General features: G+C 38.5%; 1 protein-coding gene across 2 annotated transcripts in view; it reads right to left on the bottom strand.

Moving 5' to 3' along the window:
- Positions 1-14187, bottom strand: part of SMU1 (SMU1 DNA replication regulator and spliceosomal factor) — a 35471-nt gene that overhangs the window by 2274 nt on the left and 19010 nt on the right. For both annotated transcript variants that reach the window (XM_017856496.1, XM_017856495.1), the window contains 6 exons: positions 12834-12962; positions 11305-11424; positions 8444-8560; positions 7677-7804; positions 6663-6789; positions 3680-3847 (listed from right to left, as the gene is read on the bottom strand). In XM_017856496.1, coding sequence (XP_017711985.1) covers positions 3680-3847; positions 6663-6789; positions 7677-7804; positions 8444-8560; positions 11305-11424; positions 12834-12962 — 789 coding nt within the window. The remainder of the gene's footprint in view (positions 1-3679; positions 3848-6662; positions 6790-7676; positions 7805-8443; positions 8561-11304; positions 11425-12833; positions 12963-14187) is intronic.

Here is a 14187-nt window from a genome sequence, read left to right as displayed (position 1 = left end):
TTGTTATTTTGCACTCTGGTTTACTATCATTTGTAATTAGATCTCCAATCCTGTTCAGCATGTGCTAACTCCCAGTGCCTGGGAAATATTCAGTAGATAAGTAATCTAAACTAAATGGCAGACAAAAATTTAGAATTCATACATCCCACATCACCAATCATGCCCTAAAGAGACATATTACCCTTAAGCAAATTTCATTGCCATACATAAAATAATTTTCTAAATCAATATACCAGTAGTTCTCAAAGCTTTCTGGATGTCTGCTCCCCAGTTTCCTCTAATAGAACGAGAAGCTTTCCCCATGCAGGATAATACTCTGTCTCTAAGACTTTGCTTGCTCTATTGATACAACATTAAAATCATCATAAACCAAGCTGAGAGAAACCAATCCGAAAAGTCTACATACTATATGCTTCCATTTCTATACCATTTTCAAAATGATAAAATTATAATAATGGAAAACAGATCAGTGATTGCCAATGGTTAGGGCTTGGAATTAACTTGAAATTTAAAACATGATACCATTTGCATTAGCAGCCCCAAAGTGAAAATACTTAGGTATAAATCTAACAAAATACATACAATATTTAAATGAGGAAAATTACAAAATTCTGATGAATGATATCAAAGAACTAAACAGAGAGATATTCTATGTTCATGAATAGGAAGACTCAATATGGTAAAGACTTCAGTTCTTCCCAACTTAATCCATAGATTTCACACAATCCCAATCAAAATCCCAGCAAAGTATTTTGTGGATATTGACAACCCAATTCTAAAGTTTACACAAAGAGGCAAAAGACCCAGAATAGTGAACTCAATATTGAAAAAGAAGGACAAAGTTGGAGGGCTCACAATACCCAACTTCAAGATTTACTACAAAGCTACAGTAATCCAGACAGTGTGGTACTGGTAAAAGAACAAACAGATGAATAGAACAGAATACAAAGCCCAGAAATACACTCAACTGATTTTTGACAAAGAAGCAAAAGCAATGTAATAAAGAAAAGATAGTGTTTTCAACAAGACATGCCATAACTGGACACTTATATGCAAGAAAATGAATCTAGACACAGTAAAATAAAGACCTTACAGTCTTCACAAAAATTAACTCAAAATGGATCACAGACCTAAATGTAAAACTCAAAATTGTATATAAAACTCTTAGAGAATAACAAAAAAGAAAATCTAGATGATCTTGAGTTTGATGACTTTTTAGAGACAATTCCAAAGACATGATCCACGAAACAACTGATAAGCTAGACTTCATTAAAATTAAACACTTTTGCTCTGTAAAAGCCACTGTCAAGAAAATGAAGCCAGATGCAGTGGCTCATGCCTGTAATCCCAGCACTTTGGGAGGCTAAGGCAGGAGGATGACTTGAGGCCAGGAGTTTGAGACCAGCCTCAGCAACATGGCAAGACCCCATTTCCACACACACACACACACACACAAAATGTCGGGCATTGTGGCACATGCCTGTAGTCCCAGCCACTTAGAAGGCTGAGACGGGAAGATTTCTTGAGCCCAGGAGCTCAAGGATGCAGTGAGCTATGATCATGCCACTGCACTCCAGCCTGGGCAATGGAGCAAGACTCTGCCTCAAAAAAAAAAAAAAAAAAAAAAGGAAGAAAATGAAAAGACAAGCCATGGATGGGGAGAAAATATCTGTAAAAACTAGATTTGATAAAGAACTATTATCCAAAATATATAAAAAATTCTTAAAACTCAACAGCAAGAAAACAACCCAACTGAAAAATGAGTCAAATACCTGAAACAGACACCTCACCAGAAGTACACAGATGACAAATAAGCACACAAAAAGATTTCCACATTTCATTAGGGAAATGCAAACTAAAATGAGATACCACTACACACCTATTAGAATGGCCAACATCCAGAACACTGACCACACCCAGTGCTGGTGAGGATGTGCAGTAACAGGAACTCTCATTCACCAAGGGTGAGAATACAAAATGATACATCCATTTTGGAACAGTTTAATAGTTTCTTACAACTAAACATACTTTACCATACAATCCAGTAATCACACTACTTAGCATTTACCCAAAGAAAGATAAAACATATTAACACAAAAATCTGCACATGGATGTTTATAGCAGCTTTACTCATAACTGCAAAAACTTGGAAGCAAGATGTCCTTCAGTAGATGACTGGATAAATGTTATTCAGCATTAAAAAAAAAAGCTGGGCATGGTGACTCACACCTGTAATCCCAGCACTTTGGGAAGCCGAAGTGGGTGGATCATGAGGTCAGGAGTTCAAGACAAGCCTGGCCAAGATGGTGAAACCCCGTCTCTACTAAAAATACAAAAATTAGCAGGGCGCAGTGGCAGGTGCCTGTAATCCCAGCTACCTGGGAGGCTGAGGCAGGAGAATCGCTTGAACCTGGGGGCCAGAGGATGCAGTGAGCTGAGATTGCGCCACTGCACTCCAGCCTGGGGGAGAGGGTGAGACTCCGTCTCAAAAAAAGCAAATAAAAAATAAGCTATCAAACCATGAAAAAACAAGGAGAAAAATGCATATTATTAAAAGTCAAAATGAAAAAGTTACATATTTTATGTTTCCGACTACATGACTTCCTAGAAAAGACAAAACTATGGAGACAGAAATTAGTGGGGAGGGAGGAAGGATAGAAAGGGCACAGAGAATTTCTAGGAAGTCAAAACTGGTTAAATCTAAATAAGATCTGTAATAGAGTTAATAACTGTACCAATGTCAATTTCCTATATATGATCATTGTATTATCATTATATAAGATGTTATCCTTGGAAGAATGTGAGAGAGGGAAACATGGAACTCTTCTGTACTACTTTGGCAGCTTCTATGTGAATCTAAAATTATTTTTTCAAAATAAAGTATTTTTAAAAGTCAAGCACAGAACTATGAAGTGTGCTCAGCAGATGTACTGGGCAGCTGTAGCTATTATGCAGTGGCCCAAAAGATACTGCAGACTAGCCATCTCTGCTACAGATTCTGAACTACTACTCCATCAGTTATAGAACTCAAAGAATGGAAAGACAGTACTATACACCAGCCCCTGGGTCTTCTCTATGGTCAGCAAGATCCCCAAGTGTCCAGGCCAATAATCCAGTAGCACTACCATACATACCTAGGACTTGAGTCCTCAAACTTGATGCTTCTGATGCCCCCAGTGCTACCTCACAGTCCACAAAAGTGAGATTCCTTGAGAACCTTGCAGGTTTTCTGACTAAAAATACACTGAGGACACTGCTGCCTTTCTCCTATTAGTGTTCCATTTTAGAGTGTGGTAGCTAGGAGATGTCCTGAGTTGGTAATCCATACTACACTATATCCCCCTAACTCAGACAAACATTGTTATCTTAAAATCTTCAGTGAGGTTCTGAAGGAGGCTTAAAGACAGATAGGAGCTTCATTTATCCAAAGGATGAAAATGCCTAATATACAAACACCCAGGGGAAAGGAGATCACTTCTGAAATACCAAAGAGATGGTTTACAGAGCTATAAATAAATCCAAAAAAGCTACTCTTGGCCACTTGTATTACTTTCCCCAGTCTATCTTTTTACAGAGAAAGGAACCCAAATTTGGTTATTGGGAGGGTGGGCCTGGACCAGGATGTGCTGATTTGGGAATGGCCCACAAGTCCTGTGCAAGGGTACCTCTGAACACTCACCTGCCCCTGCATGTTCATGATGACCACCGTGTTTGATCTGTTGCACACCACAAAGTGCTCAGGGTTTTTAGGAAGTAGAATCACACTGTTGACGGTAATATCTGTTCCCGCGGTGCTGCCCAGGGATTTAAAGGTATTTGAACATTCTGTGGTCTTCATATTCCAGATCTACCACACAAAAATTTAAGTTATAAACCTTTTTTTAGATATAAAAATTTCTAAAGTTTTAGGGTTTAAAACATTAACAGGTACTAAAAAAGAGTAGCAATGACTCAGGGGAAAGAAGTTTCTTACTTGATTTTAGGTCCAATCAAATATCCAGCACTGCCATATACAGTTGTCCCTCGGTATCTGTGGGCGAATTGGTTCCAGGATCCCCTTTAGATACCAAAATCCAAGGATACTCAAGTCCCATATATAAAATGATGCCGTATTTGCATATAACCTATGCACATCCTCCTGTATGCTTTAAATCATCTCTAGATTACTTATAATACCTAATACAATGCCCACACACCACTTCCTTTGTATGGATTCAATGTAGTACTTGGCATGGGGCAGATTTAAGTTTTGCTTTTTAGAACTTTGTGGAATTTTCTTTTTTTCCCCCAAATATTTTCAATTGGTGATTGGCTGAATCCATGTTCCAGATACAGAGGACCAACTGTATAGAGTAAGCATTCATCATGTATTTGTTGATGAATTGGCAAAACAAAAGTCACAAACTAAAATTTAAAACTTTAAAAAATCTATGATCTTTTCTAATACATTTTTCCTTAGCCAATAGAGCTCTCTCTCTCTTTAAAATTAGTTGTTTGTCAACACTGCTACTGTCATAAACAACCAGAAAGCTACCCTTGTCTGGATATCAAAACCAAACAGGGGGTCAGGCATGGTGGCTCACACCTGTAATTTCAGCACTTTGGGAAGCCAAGGCGTGTGGATCACTTGAGGCCAGGAGTTCAAGACCAGCCTAGGCAATATAGTGGGATCTTATCTCCATTTAAAATAATTAAAATAAAATACAAACAAAACAAAAACAGGGGCTTTTCTTTTTTTTTTAATGAGATGAGCTCTCGCTAGTTTGCCCTATTGTCCCCGCTGGTGTTAAACTCCTGGGTTCAAGCGATTCTGTCACTTCAGCCTCCTGAGTACGGGACCACAGGCAGGTGCCACTGAGCCTGGCTCAAATAGAGGCTTTTTAGCTTGAGACTCTATCCTGAGATTTTGATGTGGTAGGTCTAGGGTGAGGCACAGGCATTTTTTTTTTAAAGCTACAAATGATTCCAATGTACAGTTTATACTGACAATGACTGAATAGAAGTCACAATGTTAGCACACACACACGAGGAACTTTGAAGTGGAAGCTACTCTTGGCCACTTGTATTACTTTTCCCAGTCTATCTTTTCACCTTGTCCTTCTGGGCTCTTATGAACTGAAAGGGTTAAATCAGGTAGTACAGAAATCTGAGATGTGCTTAGAGAAGGGATGGACCAATAGCATTGTCCAGATACCACTCAATTCACCAGGCAAAGTCTCTAAGGCATGGACTCTGCTGTGTTTCCTCTGTGCCTTCCACAGAGCTTGGCACAAAGCAGATGTTGAATACCCACAAACAGGAGAAAACAGTTGCCCTGGTGTCAATACCGTTATCGCCTGCCTTAATCTCCTCTGAAGCCCAGATGCTTAGAAGAAAAAATGAACATTACAGGAATTAAGAATGCTAAGGCTTCCAGTGTTTTCCATTCAAAAGGTCAGTGACATGCTTTGCCCCACTCACTGCAAAACTAAGAGGGAAAGACCACAAAATAAAGAAGCTTAGACAAGCCATCTACCAGTGGCATTTACAAGTTGTGAGGCCCATATGCATAGCATGAGAGCAAATCCCATGACTGAAGTACTAACAGCTTGCGTGATTTCTCCATTCATCCCAAGGGAGCATACATCTCCTGCCTTCAGGTTTCCCGGTTCAATTTCCAATCATGAACAGCATTTTCAGACAATGGTCTGACATATATACATATGTACATACATACATACATATATATACACATACATTTATTGATTAAGACAGGTTCTTGCTCTGTTGCCCAAGCTGAAGTACAGTGGTGTGAAAATTGCTCAGTGCAGCCTCAAACTCCTGGGTTCAAGTGATCCTTTCACCTGAGCCTCCCAAGTAGCTAGGACTACAGGTGTACGCCGCCACACCTGACTGTCTGAATTTTAGATACTTAAATATGTATCTAAAATGTCTAGATATATGTTAAAATGTTTTGTTAAAATGTCTAGATCTTCTGCCACAAAGTACTCACTCATATAAGGCAATTCAAAAAGATTAGGTCCAAAACGTAGAGTGTCTCAAAGATCTCTAATAATTTTCTATTTGGGTTTCTCTTATCTTTTCTAGGAAATGAGACCCTCTCTAAAAATAACTAAATCTTTAAAGGTACTGAAGATCCATTACTTTCAGCAAATTACTTATTAAATAACTATCTAGGAGAAGGCTTAGTTTTACTCAACACTTCTCCTATTCCTCTATAAATGCTACCAGGAAGGCCCTAAATTTGGGGACCAGGAATGCAGCAAGGCTGTGCAACAAAAAAAGAGATCTATTTATTAGGCCACTGAGCCTGTCGTGAATTTGACTGTTAGCAGGTAGACCATACCTATGGCAAAACAGATTTAACCACCGTGTGTATCTGTGAATGGGGGATGGCTTAAGTTTAGGACTCTTCACCCTTCCTCTTTTCCTACACATGAGAAAGTTCGTTTGGATTGAAAAAGTTTGAGATTGGGGTCCCAAGGCCAATGGGAATTACCCACAGAATATTGTTGTTGTCTCAGACTCACCTCAATTATGGCTAAAATAGCCAGTAAAGCAGTTTACTACAGCATAATCATTCCCATTATCACCACTGAAAACTCCTCAAAGGACAAAGATGGGGTAGACATCCCAAAATAAACCAAAAGCAAATACTTAACCTTTACAGTGCCATCAGAGGATGCACTAATAATGTAATGTCCATCTTGTGTAAATGTTGCTTCGTTAACAAAGGAGGAATGGCCACGAAATTCCTTCAGTGTTTTCCCAGATTTTAAACCATGAATTCTACCAAATGAAAGTAAATGAAAACAACAATATTTAATATCTTATGGTTGTGACCAATGATTGAATGCATTTTAGATAAATTACAGAAGCTCATGTTATAATATTAAGAGGGCTATGTGATTGTGTACACGGTATAATTTTCATTATATCAAACAATCAAACAAAAGCTTTGCGAAGAAAGAGGCTGGAAGAAAACATGCCAATACCACCACAAGCTTCTGTTCAGGAATAGACCTCTAAAAAACAGGTTAGGCCGGGCGCGGTGGCTCAAGCCTGTAATCCCAGCACTTTGGGAGGCCGAGACGGGCGGATCACGAGGTCAGGAGATCGAGACCACCCTGGCTAACACGGTGAAACCCCGTCTCTACTAAAGAATACAAAAAACTAGCCGGGCGACGAGGCGGGCGCCTGTAGTCCCAGCTACTTGGGAGGCTGAGGCAGGAGAATGGCATGAACCCGGGAGGCGGAGCTTGCAGTGAGCTGAGATCCGGCCACCGCACTCCAGCCTGGGTGACAGAGCGAGACTCCGTCTCAAAAAAAAAAAAACAAAAAAAAACAGGTTAACAGAAGACTGAGATCAGTGGGTCTCAGCTGAGTCCCAGGATAACAGACCCTCTAAAGTGATTATGATGCAGATAGGTCCATAGGACCATATTCTGAGAAACATGAATCACTGCTACCCCCTTTCAAATCTCTCCTCTGGGTAAAGACACAAATGGACAAAACAACAACACTGTGTGAGTTGTACTTTGGGGACATAAGGTCTTATATACCTTCCCTCTCCGTATCACACCATCATGGTAAAAGCATAAGGAATCACTAGTACCTCCCTCCAGGGCCTCATTATATCAAACTCAAGTGAGAACAGTTTTGGGATTTTTACTTACCTAATTGTCTGGTCAAAAGAAGCACTAAGGATCTGACTGCTATCCTTAGAGAAGCTTAGACAGGTGACACCCTTACTGTGTGCCCTCTCAAATCTCCTTAAACACTGTCCACTCTGAATCTTCCATACCTTTATTTGAAAAAAAAAAAAAAAAGAATTAAAAAAAAACTTGTAAAGTGTCCTGATATAGCCCACAGAGCCAAGTAAGATGCAATGCTCACTAATGTACTGAAACAGCATTAAAAATGCATGCTAATAGCTGAATATGATGTGTCTGGTTCACGTAGTACAATGGTAACTGAATCCTTTGAAACTTAAAACTCTTTCCATGTAAATTATTAAAACAAAAATATAGACTGTAAGTTCACTTAGCAGAGACCATTTCTGCAATTTTTGTAGCCCAGGATGTATTTCTAGCATTAAATACAAACCACAACAAACTGGCTATTAGATCATCCCCTTAAAAAAAAGGTCAGTGATTTTGATTTTTATACAGCAAGCCAGGATGGTACAATAGAAAGGGCTTAAGCAGATATGAACTAAAGTCCCGGATCTATCACTTACCAAGTATGCGACCTTAAACATGTTACTGGATCACCCAGGCAGAGTTATTACTAAGATTACACAAGAAAAAGTAAAGTGATTAGCATAAAGCTGATGCTCAATAATCAGTAGCTACTATTGTGCTGAATATCATATACAGGACACTACCCCATAGCAGAACATTCAAAATGTCTACACATGAGAGGCTGTGGCACTAATCCATACCTTGATTTTTCCATCTTGGGCCCCAGTTGCTAACATTTCTGTATCTCTGCTGAAACACATGCACAGGACAGCATCATCCATCATCATAAAGTTATCCTGGGCCTGGTACTTAAGATCCTAAAGAAACAATGGTTAGCAGTTATCAAAATAACACAAAAGCCAAGGCCCCAGTTCTCTACAAACTCACAAAAACCAGGGCAATGGATTGTACCTACTCTAAACCCCCAAAGTAAACAGAAGTGCCATGCAAACATGCTCCTAGTAACTAGTTCCTAGTGATATTGCTGGGGATAAATAATTTTATACAATCCAAATTAGTATTATTAAAAATACCAACATACTACTCTAGATCTTTTGCTTACTGATTTTTTTCTAGGCAAAATTTATCTAGTTTCATATTTTACATCTTTAATAAATTTGAATTTACCTATTTCTGTATGATGTGGGAAACTAAACTAATATTTTTTCCAAATCATCAGCTACCTTTCCTGAAACAGTTTACTAATCTATTTATTTGTGATGCTTCTTTTATTATCCATTATTTTTCAAATGGATTATCTTTCTTATTTTTTTCTAATTATAAAGTGAGACTGCTTCCTGGTTTAAAAAATAAAAGCAAACTATACAGAAATATATAAAGTAGAAAGTAAAATCATTCATAAATCCACTACCCACAGACTGGAATCTGGCACTCTATGATAAAAATTACATTTTATTTATTTATTTTTGAGACAGAGTCTTTCTTGCTCCATTGTCCAGGCTGCAGTGCAGTGATGCAATCTCGGCTCACTGAAACCTCTGCCTCCCAGGTTTGAGCAATTCTCCTGCATCAGGCTCCCAAGTAGGATTACAGGTCCACACTAAAACACCCAGCTAATTTTTATATTTTTAGTAGAGACAGGGTTTCACCATGTTAGCCAGGCTGGCCTCGAACTCCTGACCTCAAGTGACCTACCAACTTCAACCTCCCAAAGTGCTGGGATTACAAGTATGAAACACTGTGCCCAGTCAAAAATTACATTTTAAATCAGTGAATAAAAGTTAGTAAATAGCTATTTGAGGAAAAAACTAAGTTGGATCTATACCAACTTTATCCTCCTAAACAAATTCTAGAAGGGTCAAAAATTAAACATAAAATAAAAGATTAAAGTACTAGAAGAAACTGTAGGAGAAAAGATGAATAAATTTGATGATATAAAAAAATTTAAGTCTGTAAAACAAAACAAGCAAAATCAAGACATAAAAGTCAAAATTTAAAAATATTTGTAATGTATATTACAAAATTTAATTTCCTTAAAATATAAAGAGCCCCTACAAATCAATAAAGAACAATCCAATAGAAAAATGGGCAAAAGATATTAAGACTTCATAGTGTAAGAAATATTAGTGGCTTCAGTAAAATAAAAAAGAAATATTGGCGGCTTTTCACATATAAAAAGATGTTTAACTTCATTCATAAGAGAAACAGAATTAGTACTACAATTAGGTTAGACTGGAAATGATCTTAAATAAAATGAGTGGTTAAATACATCATGGTTCAATCCATGCAATGTAATATAATACACCAATAATCTCTAACATATGCTATAAAAAGCAGGAAGTGTAACAGGGTATATAGTATGCTATCATCTGTATTTAAAAAATTTTGAAAAGGATACATAATAAATAACACACACACAGGATATTCCAGGAAAGTTACATAACAAACTGGTAATCCTGGCTGGCCCAAGGAAGGTAACTGACTAGCTGAGGTACAAGTGTAGGAGCAAAACGTTACTTGAGTAACTTTCTGTTTTTTGAACGTTGTATCAGTTGTACATATAACCCCTTGGAAAAAAAAAATTTTTTTTTTTGCACATGCCTGTAATCCTAGCTACTCCAGAGGCTGAGGCAGGAGAATCGCTTGAACCCGGGTAGCGGAAGTTACAGTGAGCCAAGATCGTGCCCCTGCACTCCAGCCTGGGCAACAAGAACGAAACTCTGTTTTTCTGTTTTTTGTTTTTTTCTGAGCCAGAGTTTCGCTCTTGTTGCCCAGGCTGGAGTGCAGTGGCACGATCTTGGCTCACTGCAACCTCCACCTCCGCCTCTCGTGTTCAAGCAATTCTCCTGCCTCAGCCTCCCGAGTAGCTGGGATTACAGGCACCCACCACCACGCCCAACTAATTTTTTTTTTTTGTATTTTTAATAGAGACAGGGTTTCACCATGTTGGCCAGGATCGTCTCAAACTCCTGACCTCAGTTGACTCCTGACCACCTCAGCCTCCTCAAGTGGTGGGATTACAGGCCTGAGCCATCGTGCCCAGCCTGAAAAAAAATGTTTTACTTGTAAAAATAATAGATAATAAAACAATTATAGATAATAAAGGTCCTCCCTTGGTTAATAAAATTAGAATTTAATTAAAAATTCTGTTTTTTTTTTTGAGACAGCGTCGCTGCCCAGGCTAGAATGCAGTGGCACAATCATGGCTCACTGCAACCTCAAACTCCTGGGCTTGAGGGATCCTCCCACTTCAGCCTCCCAAGCAGCTAAAACTATAGGTGTACACAAGCATGCATGGTTAATTAAAAAAAAAAATTTTTTTTTTTTTTGTAGAGACACGGTCTCACTATGCTGCCCAGGATGGGTTGAACTCCTGGGTTCAACTAAGTGATCCTCCTGCCTCAGCCTCCTGAGTAGCTAGGACTACAGGTAGGCACCACTGTCCCTAGCTTTAAATGAGCTTTTTAATTACAAAAGTAATACATGTTCATTACATTCAGATCCTTTTTCAACTAATCTGATTTAGAGTGAGGGCATAGGTAAGTAATTCAATTTCAGTAATTTTTTCACTAGGAAGGTTAACACATTTAAAATACTTTACCTTTCTGATTTTTCCAGTAGTAAAGTTCCATACTTCAATGAATCCATCAACAGACCCAGTGACCAAATACTGACCATCTGGAGAAAATCGAGCACACTCCACATGTGACTTCTGACCAAACTGTTTCAAATGAAACAATGAAACAGATGCATTTTTATCCAGTGGACTTAAAACAATTCCTATTTTAACCTTTTGAGAAACCCTGCCCTAGCATAAATTCATAGCTGGCCCATATTATAGAGTATTGAAGGGGTATTTCTGTACCTGGACGCAGGGAGCTGGGTGGATGTATTTTTCTCTGACTAGTTTTATGTCTAGGCACTAAGTTGAAGCTAGTTTTTTGAACGTGAGATTGATATTTCCTAAGAAAAGGACAAAAGCTATTTTAACATGGGACTTAGAACAAGTAATACTGTTAGTTCAGACCACAATGTTTTGCAAGAATCAGCCACTGTTAGCATGACTTTCATACTCAATATGGCCTAACATGTTCCTGTTGTGTATCTCAGGGGGAAAAACTCATTTTTTCAAAGTAAATATTTTGTAAATACACTTTCTATCAGTGTTTCACAACCTTCATTTAATCAAGTGATAATGTATAGCTGACCAAACTTAGAATAACTAACTAAAGTTAATATACTATCTGATAAATGCATCCTGAGCATTTGCTAGTGAGGATGCTCCCAATAACAGATGAAAACTACAGAAACTTAGGTGGAAAGAACAGAGAAAAGCTTTCATGTGGATTTCACCTTAAATGCCAAAAAAGGAAAGTCTTAGCCCAGTAGCATAATAATGATGGACTTATATTTGTCTCAAGGTTTCAGGCAGAGTAAATAAAGGTGCTGCTCAAAAATATGTTTATCTACAAGTTAGAATATATAACCCAGAAAAGACAAATCCAAAATGTTAACCTAAAGTCAAATATTCGAGGAATATGAAGTATTTTAAAATCCAGGAATTTAGAGCACAAATCCAGAGAAACTGTAATATAGAGATGCTAAAGTAGCAAATATGCTTGTAATTCTGGGAATTACCTAGAAAACTTTTTCCTAGAAAACTCTCAGTTAAAAAAAAAAAAACAGAAACAACCATAAGATGATAAAATCACTTTCCTCAAACATCACATAAGCCCACTTTGTAATCCCTGACTGGCACTCTGCCTGATACATAGCAGGCAAAACAAAAATGTTGAACAGGAGAAGTACATAGAAAGTTCACAGTCCCAAACCTAACCAAAAAAGAACTAACCATTCTTCCAAATGCAGGCTTCTTGGGAAGCAGTGCAAAGGCAGATGATGGGATAGATGTCAAGCTAGACGTCCATCCATTAGATCCATATCTGAGGTGTACCACTCCCAGGCCACAGCAGTATCCCAGTGGACACCTGCAGCAACCTTGAATATTGTCAGAGCTGGAGAATGAGTTCTCCTCCTCAAGTATCCAAGCCCCTGGCACAGGGCTTGGCTGAGCCCATGACAAGTCCTCAACAAATGATTACTGACTGGCTGAATGTCTTAGGATCCTACCTTAATATGCCTACTCAGTTGTGTAGGAAATTTTTCTTCTTCCACATCTTTGACAGCTGCTTTGCCTCGAAACAAATCTATGGTCATACCAGGAGGAAGCAATCCTTGATGCTGCTGCCACTTCAGTGCCTATGAGGAAAAAAAAAAGTATAGCAATCTGTTCAGGTGCTTTTAAGATCTGGTCATGACTGCTCAGAAACCAAGCCCGAAAGGATGAGGTTCAGAGTAAGCTGTGAGCCATCTAGACCCCAACTATTTTTGGTCATCCAAACACAACATAATCTGTGCTCCTCTGTGTGTCCAGGAACACAGGCTGATCTAAGGGTGGAAGGGGACTCTGAGAGCCAAGTCTATCATCCACCTATTTTCTTATAGGTGTGGCTCTTTTGTTATAAACAAAACCTGGAAAACAGAAATCTCCCATAGTACTAACACTCAAACACACCCACTACTAACATTTTATATACTATCTTCCAATATTCCCCCCCCATATGTTTCATTAACCTAGTTGTAATTATACTATATGTAAAATTTTATTTTCTCCTGTTTTCACCTATCAACAGATCATACTAGTCACAGCTATCATTTTAACGGCTGTAAAATACATCCCATCAAGTAGATGTCTCACAGTTAACATAATATATTAGTGGACATTTACACTGCTTCCAATTTTTCAATCACCTAAATAATGCTGCAATGAACATCTTTGGACATAAGGCTTTTTCTATTTTGGGGATATTCCCTTCTTATTTTATATTCTTGGAAAAGAAATTACTAAATCCAAAAAGAACATGAATGGTTAAGGCTCTTGATATATTTGATATATAGTGCCAAACTCCTTTCCAAAAGGGCTGCTTTCCAAAAAAAGTTGCATTTGCAATAGTGTTCACAACTGCATTATGAGGGGTGAAATAAATAATGAACTTTGGATGGTCCTAGGTTAAATCATTCACCAGCTACGTAATTTTGACTCCCAGTTTTGCCAACTGAAAAAGTCAGGAAAAAAAAGCCTAATTCGGGGGCCGGGGTGGTGGCTCATGCCTGTAATCCCAACACTTTACGAGGCCAAGGCGGGCAGATCACCTGAGATCAGGAGTTCCAGGCCAGCCTGGCCAACACGGTGAAACCCCATCTCTACTAAAAATACAAAAATTAGCTGGGTGTGGTGGCACATGCCTGTAATCCCAGCTACTCCGGAGACTGAAGCAGGAAAATTGCTTGAACCCGGGAGGCGGAGGCTGCAGTGAGCCAAGATCGCGCCACTGCACTCCCAGCCTGGGTGACAGAACGAGACGGTTTCTCCAAGAAAAAAAAAAAAAAGCCTAATTCATAGAGGATAAAACAAAATAATATA

This window comes from Rhinopithecus bieti, unplaced genomic scaffold, assembly GCF_001698545.2.
Source record: "Rhinopithecus bieti isolate Rb0 unplaced genomic scaffold, ASM169854v2 scaffold_44986, whole genome shotgun sequence".
Classification (NCBI taxonomy): Eukaryota; Metazoa; Chordata; class Mammalia; order Primates; family Cercopithecidae; genus Rhinopithecus; species Rhinopithecus bieti.
This window is presented reverse-complemented; position numbering and strand designations above follow the sequence as displayed.